The sequence below is a fragment of the Typopeltis vanoorti genome, chromosome 25, assembly GCF_054136105.1.
Source record: "Typopeltis vanoorti isolate ZY-2024b chromosome 25, IOZ_Tvanoo_1.0, whole genome shotgun sequence".
NCBI lineage: Eukaryota > Metazoa > Arthropoda > Arachnida > Uropygi > Thelyphonidae > Typopeltis > Typopeltis vanoorti.
In genome coordinates, this window is record NC_143573.1 from 27,853,801 (window position 1) to 27,872,485 (window position 18,685).

At 36.0% G+C, this 18,685-nt stretch overlaps 1 protein-coding gene across 1 annotated transcript in view; it reads right to left on the bottom strand.

Moving 5' to 3' along the window:
- The window catches only part of LOC150092621 (protein lap4-like), a 737,075-nt gene that overhangs the window by 169,171 nt on the left and 549,219 nt on the right, over nt 1-18,685 (bottom strand). The window contains exon 30 of the mRNA XM_090414245.1: nt 3,580-3,636. Coding sequence (XP_090270371.1) covers nt 3,580-3,636 — 57 coding nt within the window. The remainder of the gene's footprint in view (nt 1-3,579; nt 3,637-18,685) is intronic.

Sequence of the window (18,685 nt, forward strand, 5' to 3'; positions counted from 1 at the left end):
CTATTTTAAATATATATTATTATTATTATTACATGACACCTCCACAGAGTCCAAAGACTCATCAAGGGAGGGCACCTACTCTACAACTCTCTCTCCACCACTCAATCCACCAACTACAATGAACTGCAAATACACCAAAGCCATCTACTGCCTCCCACCACCACTAGTATTTTCAGACAATCACAAACATCCATGCCTATGGCGGGATTCAAACCCACAGCCTTTCAGCTGGATACACTAACCACTCGGCCAAGCAAGCTGGCTATATATATATATATATATATATATAAACTGTATATGTCGTCGTATAGGACAAGGCCTAAATTTTAGTCTATTTTTAGGTTTTAAGCTTATGTGGGTTGTATAAGACGATCCCCCAAATTCTTCTTTCTTGTATTAATGCAATGTTAAGTATTGTTGTTATATGCGTTATTTTTTTGTTTAGATAGTAAGAGTGATTTAGTATTTACATGAATTACCCTAATTAAAAGTGATTAGCCCAATTTTAATTAATTATTAATTCTGCATTTTTTTTAAATTTTAGGATTATTAAAATTGTTATTTAAAATCATTGAACCAGCAACAAAACGAAGAAAGTATGAAGCATGATTTAAAATAAGGGTAACTGAAATGGAAAAGCAAACTAATAACCGTGTTGCTGCAAGAAAGTTTGACATAACCAAGAAGATGGTAAGAGAATGGAGGAAAAAAAAGATATTATAAAAAAATTGCCAAAGAAAAAATGTGCGATGAGAATGACGATCACCCGAAGGCCCCAATTGGAAAATCACGTTGCAGAATGAGTATTCGAACAAAGGCAGAATGGTTATCTTGTTACAAGAAATATGATTAGAGAATATGCACTAAAATGGTCAAGATTGAATCCAGATGAAAGTATAGAATTTCAAACTATTTCAGGATGGTGTAATCGTTTTATGAACAAACAAAATCTGGTAATATGACAAAAAACGAAAATTGCTCAAAGACTACTAGCAGATTTTGACCACAAACTTACCAGTTTCCATAAATTTATTATTTAGTTGAGACAAGAACATAAATTTCTATTGTCAAATATTGGAAATATGGATGAAACTCCTATGAGCTTTGATATGATAAACAATAAAACAATGGAGTCTAAAGATAGTAAGAGTGTGCTAGTTCAAAGTACAGGTCATGAAAAAACAAGGTTTACGGTTGTGTTGTCATGTTTGGCTGATGGAACCAAGTTAAAACCAATGATCATCTTCAAACGTAAAACTGAACCTAAGATACAATTTCCTTCAGGTGTTTTTGTACATTTTCACAAAAAAGGATGGACGGACGAAAATGGTGTGAAATTATGGCTAAATAATGTGTGGAACAAATGACCAGGTGGTATAATGAAGAAACACAGTTTATTAGTACGGGATATGTTTCGTAGTCATTTAATTGAGAATAGTAGAAGTCTTCTAGAAAAAAATAACACGAAAATTGCTGTTATACCATGTGGTTTAACTTCTATATTGCAACCACTAGACATCTGCTTGAACAAACTATTTAAAGATCACATGTGAGAAGAGTGGAATAATTGGATGCTGACTGGTGAAAAATCATTTACAAACGGTGGATCTATGTGTGCTGCATCATTTGATATGTTGTGTAATTTTGTGATCAAAGCATGGAAAGTAAAAGTAGAGACTGTAATAAAATCATTTAAAAAGCATGGTGTCTCTAATCTTATGAATGGTATGGAAGATGATCTGTTGTGAGACACTGATGACGATGAAAACAAAATCAATTCACTGGATTCAAACTGGGATCCACATGACGATCATGTAAACAATGAATCTGAAGAACTATTTTCAACAGATGATGAAGAAAATTAACATGAAAATTGAGGTTAATAATTATTATTTGTTTTTTAAGACTTACATCTATTGTAATATTTTAAATAAATTTATGTAATAACAAAAAATGACCGCGCGGTTAGCCTAGTGGCTTTGCGCTTCGCAACCATATGCCTGGGGAAGGAGTGTGCCAGGTTTGATTTCCGTTGTAGACATGAGGAATTTGAGGATCTTCCTCAGGCATAGCCAAGTTAGCCGGTCTTGGGTGTGGTCAGTAGGGTTTTTTCCACCAGTTTATCTGGCATTTTTCATCCCGCAAGCAGGCAAACCGGCCCCGTGAACATACACCTCTACAGTCAAAAAAACATACCCCCCCCCCCCCCCAGCAGCAGACCAGGCGACGGATCGGTTGGGAGTAGTACTAACAAGAAGTCGCATCTAAGTAACACGCGGACCCTGCATAGGAAGCAGGAATAACGCGTAGAAGAAGAAGAAGACAAAAAATTAATCTGATTTGTTTATAAACACTGCCTGTTTTCTTATATAACAAAGTACTGTAACTACTTAAATGTGCATCCAAGAAATTAAACTTCCCTTTTTATACTCACCGTATAAGACAACCCATGATTTCAAGGAGTTTTCTGTAGTATCTGAGAGTTGTCTTATATTTTATGAGGTTTCTGCCCATGAAAGGTTATTACTAAACCTATAGTACATTGAAGTGTGGGTGGGGAAGGATTTTCCCCCCATATTTGTCAATTTTTATATATATATATTTTTTTTGTGATTTTTTAAAAATTTATTTTTACATTGTCTGGAAACCCTGCTCTAGAGACCTTTTTAGCCATTTCTGGCCTCCAATATAAAGAGAGGTGGTCTCCCACTGGTAATGAAATTGATCTTTCACCTAAAGACAACCACAAACATCCATACCCATGGCACGATTTGAACCTGCGACCTGTTGGTTGGAGAGTGGGTATGCTAACTGCTTGCTAACCAGGCCAGTGTATATATATTCCAGATTGCATTCTTCTTTGAGTTTTATGCCACCATGCTCTGGCTTGTTTCGTTTATTGATCAAAATTGGAAAATTATATAGATATATAAAAAGCATTTTCTATCATCATTATGGCAAGCCAGGCTGGGCATACCATGCTTTGGACATCCCTTCACACAGAATTACATGGAAGAAAACCAGTGTGCTACATAGGATTCATTAAAAGTCAAAGAGACTTTTTTAGAGATAACAATGAGTATGAAAAACTCTTCTAATCTCCCCCAAGTATGCTACAATAATCTATCAAAAATGAGAGAGAGAGAATCATATTAAGAACACCACCCTTTGTATGTTACAATTTGAATTGTTTTCTATATTCACTGTGGCTTTTGTATTGTAACAAATAGTTGTGTTTTGAAGATGCAAGTTTGAAATCTAGTAAAACATAAACGCTTTATTAAATTAATCTAATTTTTCTTATTGTTTATTGCTTTTGTGTAGTGCAGTGCCATTATAAAGATGTGTGCTATGAAATGAAGAGATATACTATTCTAATAAATGTATGTAGTTATCTATTTGAGGCACTATAATTATACCATTAAAAGTTATTAGAAAAATAACATGAGCGAACACCATTGGTAGGAACTTATTCTGAATGGGATATAATCCAAATTAAATGATTTCAAAAGGAAAAATTTTTTGTCATGTTATTATTAGACTTGAGTCTACTTTTCACAGAGAAAAAAAAAAACATACCTTTTTCTCTTGTTCTTCTTTTTCCCACTGAGCTGTTTCTCTAATTGTCTGTTGTTCCTATAAGTAAATTGAAAATGTCAAATGTCATTATTTAATTATGGGTTCCCAGTGCATCCATTGCTTAATATATGAGGTGGTATCAAAAAGTTTCGAGACTAGCTCTGTTTACAAGAAATTACTTTATTTATCTACGTTTACACACTATCACCTTCAAAATAGTCCCCTTGCATAGCAATACAGCGCTCCCAGCATTTCTGCCACTTCTGGAATGTGTCCTGGAAGTCTTCTTTTTGAAGCGTGTCAAGCACTTTCTGCGATTCACGCTAGATTTCCACAATGGTGTCAAAACGGCGACCTTTGAGTTGGATCTTCATCTTCGGGAAGAGGGGGAAGTCCACAGGAGCCAAATCTGGCAAGTAAGGCAGGTGCGGAAGTGAGATCATATTGTTTCCGGTGAGAAACTCACATGTGAGGAGAGATTGGTGACAGGGTGCATTGTCGTCATGGAGCATCAAGTTTATCGTGTGCCACAGGTCTGGTCGCTTTTGCCGAATGTCCTCCCTCAGATGCCTTAAAACCTGGCAGTAGAACTCACTATTGATGGTCTGGCCCCTGGGGATGAATTCTCAATGCACAATGCCACGAATATCAAAAAAGACGATGAGTATGCACTTGGTCGAGCTGCGGACGACCTGCCTTGCCTTTTTCGGTTGTGGAGATGGGTTCTTCCACTGTGAAAACTGTTGCTTCATCTCAGGGTCGTACCCATACACCTAAGTTTCGTTACCGGTAATGATCCTCAACATGAAGGACGGGTCATCCACAGCATGCTGACGCTGAGTTCTTGGCTGACTTTGACACGGTGTTCCTACTGCTCCTGGGTCAGCAGCCTGGGGACGAACTTGGCAGCAACACAGTGCATGTTCAAATCACACGTGAGGATTTCCTGGACTGCTCCGTATGACACACTGACAATGGCAGCAATGTTGTGGAGTGTTTTCCGACGATCCTCATGCACAAGTTGCCAAATGGTTTCAACATTTTCGGGGGTTGAGCTCGTTGAAGGTATTCCAGTGATGTTCTTCTGCTCTTGAAGTGCGCATGCCACTCAAAACACCTCGAATGACTCATTGCAGCATCGCCATAAACTTGCAGAATCACGTGAAACGTCTCTGTGGCAGATTTGCCCAGTTTCACGCAGAATTTCACATTCGCTCCTTTTCTAACTTGCTGTCCATGATGAAATCACAGACGTCGTAATGCACGTGGTCAGAATAGCACCAGTTGCACAGCTCCGGATGTACACAGGATGATGTCTTTTGGCACACTGACTTATGAAGGTCGGTGCTCCCTGTGACTGTGCATGCAGCCTTGTGCTGCCATCTGTTGGCGTGTTACAAAACTAGTCTCGAAACTTTTTAATATTACCTTGTACATAAATTTATACAAAAGTGCTGGTTTATTTTACATAATAAATTTTACTGAAATTTTTTGGTTAGTAACTAATATTATAATCTGTAAAATTGATACTGTAATGTGTTTGCTTTTGTGTTTTATGGTAAATAGTCCATAATGCACTAGTTCCATATTTAAAATAACAAGAAATAAATTTTTAACAACAAAAATAAAAAATTAAAACTTGTACTCCCATATCAAGTTCACTATTGAACATGAGTCCAATAGCCAACTACCCTTTTTGATTACCTTAATTATTTGTAAACCCACAGATTGTGTTGAATTCATAGTTTATTGTAAGCCAAGCTTTACTGGCAGATACATTCACTCATCCTCCCACCATCATTCTTTGCAAAAAATGGGTATTATCAAGAGTCTTATACAGAGCTCACATGATCTGCTCTTCTGTTCCTCTTTGGTTAGATGAAATGAATAAAATTAACAACAATCTGATATGTAATGGATACAACAAAACTTCCATTAAAATTTTTGATAATTATTGTTCTTCCACCAGATTACAATCTGATGTGAAAAGAACTTCAATACCCTACCTTAAAAGGAACCTCAGAACAAATAGCAAGGATTCTTCATAAATTCAATCTATACACTTCCTTCAAACCAGCTTGGAAATTGTCTTCCTTTCTGCCATCCACAAAGGATGCATTACCACCTCTTTCCTTATCAGGTGTCTATCAAGTACTTTACTGATGCCATCTTTGTTATTTTGGACAGACTGACAGTTCTGCATTGATTAGAATTGAAGGACATCAAGGCTATATTAGACTTTTTGGAATCCAACAAGTCTGGCCTCATTGCAAGTTTTTCCACTTGGTTAGACTATAAATTAAAGATGCCAAGAAATTATGTTCTTGGTTTAATCCTTCTTTATTTGGCATCTTTAAAGTCTGGCTTTGCTTCACACACTATTGACACTAGGGAAAGAGTTCTTTGGAACCAGACTAAATCATTACGGCAAGATCAAATTTGATTGTCTTTTCTCTAGAAACATATGAAACTCTACGAAATCTTCCAAACCTGAACCAATTAGACTGAATGCTGATATCCAAGTTTTTGGAAGTGATCATTATTACCTTTCCTAATTTTTATCCACACATTTTATTGTAATTGTTCCTTTGAACTCTAATAGTATAATATCATGTACTTTAGCTACAATGAGACACAAGCTGATATGTATACATGAATTATGATTCATTATTGTGATTCATCTTTTGAATGTAGTTAATTGTCTGCTCCCTGACAAAGTCCATGTAACATTGGATGAAATATATTGGAGTTTTTAAATAAAATTCTATATAATTTTTTGCTACATACAAAAAAATATCAAAATTTTTTGATACTTTAAATCAAATTATACTTTATAATTTGATTTAAAGGTATTAAAAATAAAAGCAGTTCAGTATATTTTGTAAGTATATAATGATAAAATTACATGTATTCTAGTATATCAGTAACTTTTTAAAATAAAATTATAAGTTAATATGCTGTAAACATTTAAAAACTAATGACAGATTACATGAGTCAGTTAAAAATCTGATTATTATATAAGGTTTAGAGAAATTGCTAAAAATATTTTTAGGAATTATTATCTTATGAGGAATCGCTTGAGCCATTGTTGTTTAATTTGTATATAAATGATATAGGAAACGGCTTAAAGGGAGATATTCAGTTGTTTGCTGATGATGCAAAGTTGGGTAGCGCAATAAAAAATCAAGCTGATGTTGAAAGTTTGCAGGATGATTTAAATAAGCTGGTAAAATGGGCAAAAGATAAGGGATGTCAGTTCAATGTGGAAAAGTGTAAAGTCATGCATTTTGGGATTAAAAGATTACCAGCTGTGTACTACATTGATGGAAAGGTACTCCAAGAGATTGATGAGGCTAGGGACTTAGGAGTGTTGGTAGATAGGGAGATGAAATTCAGAAGACACATTGCTAAGGTGTCCAAGATTGCACATAGGATTACTTGGTTTTGAGGAACACACTGACATCCAGAGATAAAGAGGTTATTATTCCCCTTTATAAAGTGCTGATACTTCCACATTTGGATTACTGTGCTCAGGTCTGGTCACCTGGATTCCTTGGAGATGAGGAGGCTGTGGAGAGGGTTCAGAGAAGAGTGACCAAGTTGGTGAGTGATATAAAAAATGCTCCCTATGTTGATAGATTGAGAGCTTGTGGATTGCAGAGATTGGTTGATAGGCGAAGAAGAGGGGATATGGTAGAAACATTTAAATTACTGAAAGGTTTTTATAGGATTGATGCAGGGGAAATGTTTCGGCTGTGTGATAGTGATGGAAGAACAAGAGGTCATCCCTGGAAATTAAAGAAGAGTGTGGTTAACAAAGGTGTCAGAACAAGGTTTTTTGCCTGGAGGGTGGTGAATGAGTGGAATTCATTGCCTGACTTAGTTGTGAGCTCTTCGTCTGTAAATGAATTCAAGAAGAGATATGACAGATATTGTTCTGCTAGTTTGGGTCTCCCGCGATGAGTCTACTGACTCCATGGAGATACCCGTAATAATAATAATAATAATAATAAATTCCTGACACACACACACACACCCAGAGGATGTACAGGATCTTATAGTACTACATGAAAAGTTGCATTATTAATGAGGAATTATCTTTATTAACTGACTATTGATAGTGATTTTATTATCTTAATGAGCACAACCATTTTTTCACCAATTTAAATCGGTGAAAAAATGGTTGTGCTCATTAAGATAATAAAGTCAATTTATTAAACAAAAAAGAATCACATCACTCACACATAGAAAGGCTGTCACGCTTCAATAAATACAAGTGTACGATTATGACCTATGCAAAGCCCAACTATTATTGTTATTTGAGATGACTAGGTAAAGTATGCATAATTAACAGATATAATACACAGGCTATGAAGCCTGTGTATTATATCTGTTAATTATGCATACTTTAATTAATTGCATGTTAATTGCATGTTCTGGCCAGTTTGTTTGTTCTGGGAGATGAGGGTAGGAAGAAAGACCTTGCAACCAGTATGAGACCAGCTAAGGGTCTTAAGTTCAAAAATGCTTATGAAGGTGGTTTGTTAAGTCCTAGATAGAATTTGAAAACATATCTTGCCAACTAAAGGACATTGTTGATACTGACTAAGCTATAAAGGCTGCTAAATAATGTCCTCCTTACAGTATCAAGTCGACTACACTAGACTAGACTGTCAGTTTCTTTTCAGTTCCAATACAAACTACTTCTGCAATAATCTGTGTGTCGTGTTTCACATGCTAGTTTGAAATCCAGCAAAATATTAGTAACTCAAGTAATTTATTTATTGGTGTTGTTTATATAATGAAGCACTATTAATGGGTCGAATATGTTTGCCCTGAACCATGCTTGGATCTATTTGAAGGTATAACAAAAAAGATAATGATGACGAAGGTTAAAACAAATATATGAATTTTGATTTTTTTATAGTTAGCATTAGCATAGTTAAAGCAACAGTTTGGAGTATTGCAAGTTTTGGAAGTGAGTCATGGACACTCAGAAAGAAAGATATGGAAAGAATTAATGCATTGGAAATGTGGTGTTATAGAAAGATGGAAAAGATTAGCTATACAGAGAGAATATCAAATCAAGAAGTTTTAAGAAGAGTTGGGATGGAAAGAACACTGCTCAAGAATATTATGCAAAAGACTAGATTTGCAGGACATCTTCTGAGAGGTTTTTCGGACACCTGACAAGAACTATATTACAAGGGAAAGTTGAGGGGACGTGAGAAGACGTGGAAGACCAACTAGAGTAGTTCAATGACATCGTGAATCGACTGGTTTAAGAATGGAGGCGACAAACAGAGAGAAATGGAGAAGAGCTGCTCATCTGCTGCAACCCTCTTGTTAGAGGATGCTACCGGACGATGACAATAGTTAGCATTAATTAATGGACATGTAATGTGGTAAACTGGTGAACCACCCATCTGTTCATTGGATGTCATCAGATGCCGTACAGTCACTTTGTTGTTCGGTGATGTATCACACCATCCTCATCAGGTGGTCTAGTTGTATGCTTTTTTTGGAGGCTTCAACTCTCTGAAGATCAGTCACTCCAGACACACACCATCCATCCTTTAGGGTCTAGTCCTTCCTCTATTTCCAGGAACTTTATCTTCTATTACTGTTTTGAGAAGTCCTCCTTCCAACCTTTCAATATGTCCAAAGTATTTCAACTTTCTTCTGTCATTATCTTTAAGGAGACAAAGTTCTACTGATCCTTTCTTGCACTCATCATTTGCCCACCTTTCAGTATATGGTATCATCACAGCCTTCTGTAATACCAAATCTCAAATCGCTATCTTTTCCTATCAGACTTCTTCAGGTTCCAAGTTGCACACATCCATGAGTTACTGCTGGAAAAACAGATACATCCAGAATCCCTGCTCCTGTGGAGATAGATCCATCCTTCCAGATTTTAGACAAGTCTCTAACTGTTGTTTTAGCCATTTCTAATCTTCTGATGTCTTTTAAATAGCAATTCTTCACATTGGATTCCAGGTACTTAAACTTGCTGACTTCCTCAATTCTTTCTCCATTAAGGTACACTTGTTTCTCAAGAGCTTCCTCTGTTTGTATTTCCTTTGAGAACCATAATCTTTGTCTTGCTGGAATTAAGCTGAAGTCTTCTGTTCTTACTGATCTCGCTAACTTTGTCAAGGATTTCTCTTAGTTCTTCCTTGTCATTACAAAGGGGTACTAATCATCAGCATACCTCAGATTACTGATCAATCTACCACATATCCTAATTCCTGTCTTAAGCTTATTCAATTCTAGATGCATGATGTCCTCAGAATAGATAATAAACAGGTGAGGAGAAAGTAGGAATTCTTGCCTTTTCAACCTGAAGCCAATCAGCTATTCTAACACCTGTTCTCACTGTGGTTTCTTGCTCACCATACAAGTTAGCTATCAACCCAATAATATTATGAGGATAACAGATTATTTCATTACTTCCCACTATTCCACATGCTGAACACAGTCAAAAGCTTTGGAGTAGTCTATGAAACACATTACCATAGCGAGTCTAAATTCTTTATACTTTCAATGATCTCTCTAAGACAAAGGATCTGATCTCTGGTACCAGAGATCAGATCCTTAAGAAAGAAAGTTTTAAGAAAGGTACCCTTACTTTTCTTAAATCCTGCTTGTTCCTCAGGCATCTCTGCCTTAACTTTGGATTCAATCCTATTTAGAATGATCTTTAATAAAATCTAGGGATGGTCTCTGGTTCTTCCCTTCTCACCTACTATTCATTTTATAATCTCCTCAGAATTAATCTGATAAGATTCCCTCATAAACTTAGATGTCTCTATCATATCACTTCTTTTCCTCCTCCACTAAACTCTGCAATCTACATTTCTTCAAACTCTCTCCATAGCCAGCATATCAACGACCTGATATTATCTTAGTCACTCTTCTCCGGACATGGAGCCAAATTAATAAATTCACATGGAATATCTACTGTATATAAGCAAATGTACATAAGAAGGTGTTCAAATCAATTTCAATTATGAATCAGACAGACAGGTTAGAAATAAAACAGTTGACCAAAGATTGGATACCACAGCAAAAAAAATAAAATAAAATAAAGTAAACAGATGGCATAGAATGACAGAATTGCATTCAAAATGATGATACCAGGAAAGAAAACGACATTGTTAACATTCTGAAGGTGAGCAGATTTGGGTGGCTTAAACAGAATAAAAAAAAAGGAAAGGTTTAGCAAAACAGATGTTTGAAGCCAGGATGGCTGGAAAAAGATCTTGGATTGATGCAGTTACAAGTTCATTAGAAGACTGAAATATAATATCTGACAATATTGGAGCCATATCAGATAAGAGAATAATTTAGAGGAAAATTTTCAATACAATATTAGTAATACAGTCACACCCCGACTTACGCGAATCCGGAGTCACGCGGTTTCTTATATGTAAGTAGTCCCATCCCGTTTCACCACTAGCCGTATCTTTCAGGTGCCGGCCGCATTTGCCAGTGTCACACATGCTGTGAACAAGCACTGATGTGTTTCGTGCAGTCTCCATTCATACATGATTTTTATAGTCTACAAACCTTGCGATTGTTTAATGTTATGTTCTTGATAAAAATTTTATCACATAAAAAATAATAATGTCATCCAAAAGAAGCAAGTCCGAATCTTTTACAGCTAGCAAGAAAAGAAAAACATTGACTTTGGAAACAAAACTCAACATTATTAAGGATTTTGAAGGCGGAATGAAAATTTGTGAGCTAGCAAAGAAGTTCGATCTACAGGAATCCACAGTAAGAACAATCATAAAAGAAAGGTTTACAGATTTTGGAGGACATAGATTCTAACGTGGAATGAATTGAAGCCACACGGCAAGGAATAAAAATCATTAGCTTGCTATGAAGAAATTTTGCGTGACAAGAAAAAGACATTATGCTGTCAGACGAATCTATTAATTTTATGAAACCATCGACATTGAAATAATGCAAAAAACTACAATTATGATTATATTTCTTAAAAAATATAGGTTTTTGTAAACCTTTGGTCCCAATTGTATGTTTGTATATATAAATTACATGCAAAATTATACCCCGAGTTACGCGAATTTGACTTACGTGCTTTTTGTTGGTCCCACCTACCGTGTAACTTCGGGATTTTACTGTAATGTAAACTTCACATGTATTATTATCATGGTACACCTCTACACTCCTTGAGGATACATACTAGTATTTGATGATCTGTCTCTCGTTTTTTGAAATATATTTCTGTGTGATATTTGTATTATGAAACATTGAAATACATAAAGCTTTTCTTGTATAGTGAAACCTGTGGAGTATTCATACAAAATATATAAAATAAAATAATATTTTATTTAATATAATATAATAATAAATAATATAATAATAAAATAACTATAAAATAATACACATGCTACAGTAGATAACTTTTTAATATGTAAATATAATATGTAAATATTATATTCCATTCATCAGTAGAATTATTAAATAACAATAGGAACTAAATTAAAAAAAAAAACATTGCCGTGCATACTTAAATTGGAATCCTCTATGTATACTGTATACAGTCATGAATTTATGGATTAAACCTAATTTGGCTATAAATTAAATTAAAATATAACAGATAAATTTATTTTATGCACCCGAGGATAACAATTTCCCAGACTTCTGAAATAGTGAGACAGCCATTCCAATTAAGATTAGGTCTATGATGCAAGGATTAAGCTCTTTCTTTGTATAAATGCTCACGTTTATATATGGATCTATGTAACAGTTTAGTGTTTTGCAATTGGATCCTGTGATTAACGTTTTCAACTTCATGTTGTGCAAGGACAGACTTGTGAGGTTCGATGAGAAAGATGTGGTCTTGAGATTTTATAGAGATACGTTTATTTACAGAACTTTCTGTTTGCCAATATTATATTAACTTACAGGAAAATAGTACTTTGTATATGCCAGGTAGGCATCATTAGATTATATTTTTTGGATTATATCCATTAAGTACAGCTGTTTCTTTGATAATTTCCAATTTTTGTTTTAGAGATTCTTCAGAGGAACAAATCTTGTGTGTGCTCTGGATATTAGAGATTTTAAGATGCCAGATTTTTGAGTCGGATGGCGAGCTGATGTATTATGTATATAACGACCTGAAAAAGTTGGTTTCCATTAGACCAAAGTGGAAATGGAACCATCTTGTTTGCGTTTAATGTTACATGAAGAAAGGGATACCTTTTAGCGATTCTTTTACTCGTGTGAACTTCTACAAGGATGTAAGGTGTTGATATTTTTTAGAAACGAGTCGAGTTCTTATTCTGTGTGACTCCAAACAGCAAAGATGTCATCACATTATCATAGTCAGATTGTTGGTTTAGGGTCAAGAGCGAAATTCTATCTTCTAAGTGTTTTCATTTGAGAAACCATCAAAAGACTCAAAACATACCATGCAAGACCTCCTAAAATATACATATATATAGTTCACCTAAATTACATAAAACCAAATCTTTCAGGTCGTTACATCCATAATACATCAGCTCACCATCCCTCTCAAAAATATGACATCACAAAATCTCTAGTAGCCAGAGCGCACAAGATTTTTTCCTCTGAAGAATTTCTATAAAACAATAATTGGAAATTATCAAAGAAACAGCTGTACTAAATGGATATAATCCAAAAATTACCCCAAAAATAATTAACCACTTTCCTGCAACTCAACCCAGACAAGAATAAGCTCACAAAACTCCTATAATGGAGTTATAGGAGTCCTGTGGGCTTATTGTTGTCTGGGCTAAATTAACCCTTTAACGCACTCAACCGACTTAACTCAGATCCAAGAAACTGAATTTCTTCTGTGCACCCAAGTAAATACGTGTGACAGTGAATTTTGGTTTCACATATAAATACAACCAAATATACATGCTAGACAATTTTGTGCCTATTTCCTTTCAGTTTAGGTAAGTTGCCAATGGTATGTATCAGTTATTTCGTTTGAGTTACACAATAGACAATTTTGTGCCTATTTCCTTTCAGCCGAGAAAAGTTGCCAACGCTGTGTATCAGCTATTTCGTTTACGTTTGCACATTTTTTGTCCACTATTGCCTGCTGCATCATCACTTGTGAATGTCAATTCTTTGTTTTGCAATTGCACATTTGCTCACTAGAGTGCTGTTTACATCGAGGCCATTTATATTTTATAACATTTGTTTGTTATTTATTTTTATGTTATATTTATTACCCTATCATGGATAGTGATCATGACTGGTTATTTAGTTCAGAAGATGAAACTTTAAAACAGTGGCAGTGATTCAGAAGTTGATGCTATTTCAGAGGATGAAAGTACTGATGATGAAACTCTTGCTTTAGCCGGACAATGGTATCCAATACAACAAGATGCTCATCCACCTCCACCATTCGCTTTCACAGAAGCTCCCGGTATAAAAAATATTAATGTTGGCGATTATAACTGCGTAAATTTCTTCAAGCATTTTTTTGATGATCAATTGATTCAATGTGTTGTGGATGAAACAAATAGATATGCGAGGAGTCGTACCCATGGTAAAGAAAAGACTTCTTGGTATGACACAAATCCAAATGAAATCAGAGTATTTTTGGCTGTTGTAATTTTGTAAAGTATAGTAAGAAAACCAGACTACCGTCATTATTGGAAAAAAGTCCATTATTATATACACCATTTTTTTTGGATTGTATGAGCAGGAAATGCTTCGAGGCCATAAAACAATTTCTACATTTTTCAAATAATGATGAATTTGATCCAGCAAATCACCCTTGCCCAAAACTCAACAAAATCTGGCCAATTTATGAAGATTTGAATAGAAAATTTGGCAATTTGATTATGCCAGAGAAATTGGTGACTATTGACTAAAGTTTATTGCTTTATAAAGGTCGTTTAGGATGAGTGCAATACAGTCCTCTCAAAAGGGCCAGATTCGGCATAAAAACATACTTATTATGTGAATCACAAAGTCGATATGTCTATAATTTTATAATCTATACTGGCAAGAATACCATTCTGGACAGAGATTTTAGCAATGTTCCAATGTCTTTGCAAGTAGTGATGACTTTGATGAAACCTTTATTAAACAAAGGTTATTGTTTGACTATGGAAAATTACCATAATTCACCTGGATTAGCGGATCTATTGATAAAAAATAAGACTGATGTCTATGGAACATTACATGTATCACGAAAATAAGTACCCAGCGAATTGAAGAATAAAAAATTGAAAACTGGAGAAGTAATTGGTTTTCAGAGAGGGAAAGTGTGTGTAATGAAATGGAAGGAGAAAAAGGATATCTCCCTTATCTCTACCATTCACACTACATCAATGGTAAATACAGAGACGCGCAAAGGAAGAGTAAAAAAACTGCAACTTGTGTTGGATTACAACCATACCATGGGTGGTGTTGATCGTGTTGATCAACACCTGTCTTCGTATGTTGTACCCAGAAAGAGAGGCAAGAAGTATTATAAAAAGATTTTTTTTCATCTCTTAGACCTGGCACTGTGGAACGCTTTCGTGCTTTACCAAAAATCTAGCAGTAAGATGGATTCACTTGATTTTCGCCTCAAAGTAATTAAACTCTCCATTGAAAAATATAAAACTACAAGCATTTCAAGAAGTGTACGTCCATCAAATATCCCAACACCACTGAGATTATCTGCACAACATTTTCCATCTTTCATACAACCAACAGAAAAGAAAGAAAATCCAACTTGCCAGTGTTTCCTCTGCTCAAAATAAAGGAATGAACACAATAAAAGGGTTCGCAAAGAAATAAGATATATGTGCACTGCCTGTGACATTCCTCTTTGTGTCATCCCGTGTTTTAGAATTTACCACACAGTGATAAATTCTGACTAAAACATTATTATTTTCAAGATTTTTTTGTTGCCTGAGTTAACTCGGTTTAGCAGTACAAGCAGTTTAATTAACCTTTTTTTTGCATTTTTTTTTTAAAGATTTGTTAATGTTCTTTTGTGTATAAAGAAAATAAAGAATAAAAAAATTGATGGTAAAATGACTGCTTTCTGATTTTTAATTGGTGCATTAAGGGGTTAAAGTCAAAACATTTGCATCGTTGAACATTTGCTAAAATTATGAAAAAATGAAAAATATTTTCAAATTGTTTCTGTGAAATCTCTTTGGACTTGTCAGTGATTAAATTTTCTTTGTATTCTTCAGGATCTTCCTGCTGTGCATCTAAATTTATTATTATTAGGAGAGACCTCCAGGAAGTCAGAGACTCATTGAGGGAGGCCACATATCACACACACACACCAGTTATCACACTTATTCTTGAATTCATTCACACTGCTTGCACTCACAACATCCAAAGGCAATCCATTCAAATCATGCACCACCCTCTGAGAGAAAAATCTAGCACTCACACCCTTCTTGGCAGCTTTCATTCTCAGCTTCCAAGGATGCTCTCTCGTCCTTTCCCCACCCTCCATAAATTGAAAAATTCCATCAATTAAAATCCTGTATGACCCTTGTCTCAATGTCTTCATAATCAGTATTTCACAATCCTGATATCATTTCTAACACTCCCCTTTGTACTCTCTCCAATATATCAGAATAACAATGGAAACCAGGAGACCAGACCTGCACACAATAGTCCAAGTGAGGCCTTATCAAGGCCTAGTAAAGAGGCAAAATAACATCTTTATCTTCACATGTGAACATTTGTTTCAGCATTGGAATTATCTTTTGAGTTGTATTTGCAATCTTTGCCACATGGCCCCTAAACTTCAACTTCCTATCTATTATTCTTGTTGAGAGGCTTAAGGATAAAGGGAACGCCACTGTGGTACTCAACCTTAATGACTACACAGGTAAGTTCAAGGCTTTCCTATTAGATCGATCCACTTACCTCCCCATTAATTACAATCCCACCAACTCACAAATTAGAAAACTCCATAGGCTCCTTAAGAAGGTTACTTCTTGGCCTGTGGAGGTTACCAACAGACTAAAACCCTATAACTCTAGATCCCCCCGCATATATGGGCTCCCTAAAATACATAAAGAAAATGTGCCATTACGTCCCATAGTGGATGGCATTGATTCCCCCACTTACAAACTAGCCAAGCATTTAGCCAAAGCGCTCTCACACTATACTGGCAACACACCATCACACATAAAAAACTCAGCCCACTTCAAAGCCAGTAAAGAAAACCTTACACTGCAACACAATGACATAATGGTCAGTTTTGATGTCTCCTCCCTATTCACGAATGTACCCCTCAAAGAAACCCTAGAGCTAATCCAAGCTAAATTTCCTCCAGATATCTCAGTCCTATTTCAGTTTACAATAAACTCAGGCTATTTCATTTGGCAGGAAAAATTCTACAAACAGATAGAGGGGACAGCCATGGGTTCACCACTTTCCCCACCCTTGGCCAACTTCTTTATGGAGACCTTTGAAGAGAAAGCCTTAAACTCAGCCCCACAAAAACCTACCATATGGCTTCGCTACGTTGATGATGTGTTTGCTATTTGGCCACATGGCCCGGATTCACTCCTCTCCTTCCTAACACACTTAAACAACCAACACCCAAGAAACAAGTTCACCCTGGAAAAAGAGGAAAACAATAACCTCCCCTTCCTAGACACACTAGTCACCTGCCAACCTGATGGAACCTTGGTTTTCTCAGTTTATAGAAAACCCACCCATACAAGCAGATACATTCACCAACAATCCCCCCCCCCCCACAACAATATGGAGTTATTAAGACACTATTCAACAGGGCAAAAATAATCTGTTCAAATGATCAAGCCCTAACCAGTGAACTATATCACATCCATGACACTTTCTCAGCCAATGGCTACCCCCCCCCCTCCAAAAAAAAATCCAGAGAATACTTAACCTAGTTATCCACAACCCACCACCCCCACCACTTCACAAAAAATATTACTCTAAATCCATCACCATTCCCTACATCCGAGGCACCTCGGAAAAAATCAACAAAATCTTAAGAAAACACGACTTAACCACTTGTTATAGACCACATAGAAAATTAGCATCCCTTATCCGCTCCACTAAAGACCAACCACTTGTACCAGGTCCCTTGCAGCTGTAAATTGTCTTACTTTGGCCAAACAGGCAGGACAGCAAATATCAAAATCTCAGAACACAAGGATTACATCCGATTTCACCAGTACAGCCACTCTGGGCTTGCAGACCACGCTCTAGATACTCGCCACAGAATAAGATGGAAGAAAGCCACAGTCATACACCGCAGCAAGTTCAAGTATGAAAGACTGTTCATGGAATCAGCCTCAGCCCTTAGGAACATGCCAAACCTCAACAAATTTGGATGCATGAGACTGCCCCAAATTTGGAAAACAATTATCAGAAGAACTTCAGCCCAAAGGCCAAGAACCACCAATATAGCCCGCCAGGGGGCACCACCAGGACTTTAGGAAAACGTTAGCTTCCTAGCTTCAGTTCTCATTTGCTGTTATGTAGTACTTGTGTGCACGTGTCTTTGTATTAAGTTCCTAAGAAGATGGCAACGTGACGTTTGCTGAAATATCGGAAAGTATATATTAAAGTTTATTTAATTTATATTTCTAGTATACGATGTCAATTCCTTAAATATTAGTTATCATTCCTATCTATTAACATTCCAAGATTCCTAGCCTCCTTAGTTTCTTAGCCTAATCCCACCAATATAATACAACATTGGATATCTAATCATCACACCAAAGTGAATGACTTTACATTTACTCACATTGAAATGACACCCAATTTCCCATGCTCACAATTCCAGCCAATTCAAATCATTCTGCAAGTACTGCATATCAGCAGCATTCCTGATTACCCTACTTATCTTTGATTCATCAGCAAAACACAAGGACTACATCCGTTTTCACAAATACAGTCGTTCTGGGCTTGCAGACCATGCTCTGGATACACGCCACAGAATACGGTGGAAGAAAGCTACAGTGATACACCGTAGCAAATACAAATTTGAAAGACTCTTTATGGAATCAGCCTCAGCCCTAAGAAATTCTCCAAACCTCAACAAATTTGGTTGTATACGACTGCCCCAAATTTGGGAGACGTACATCGGCAGACC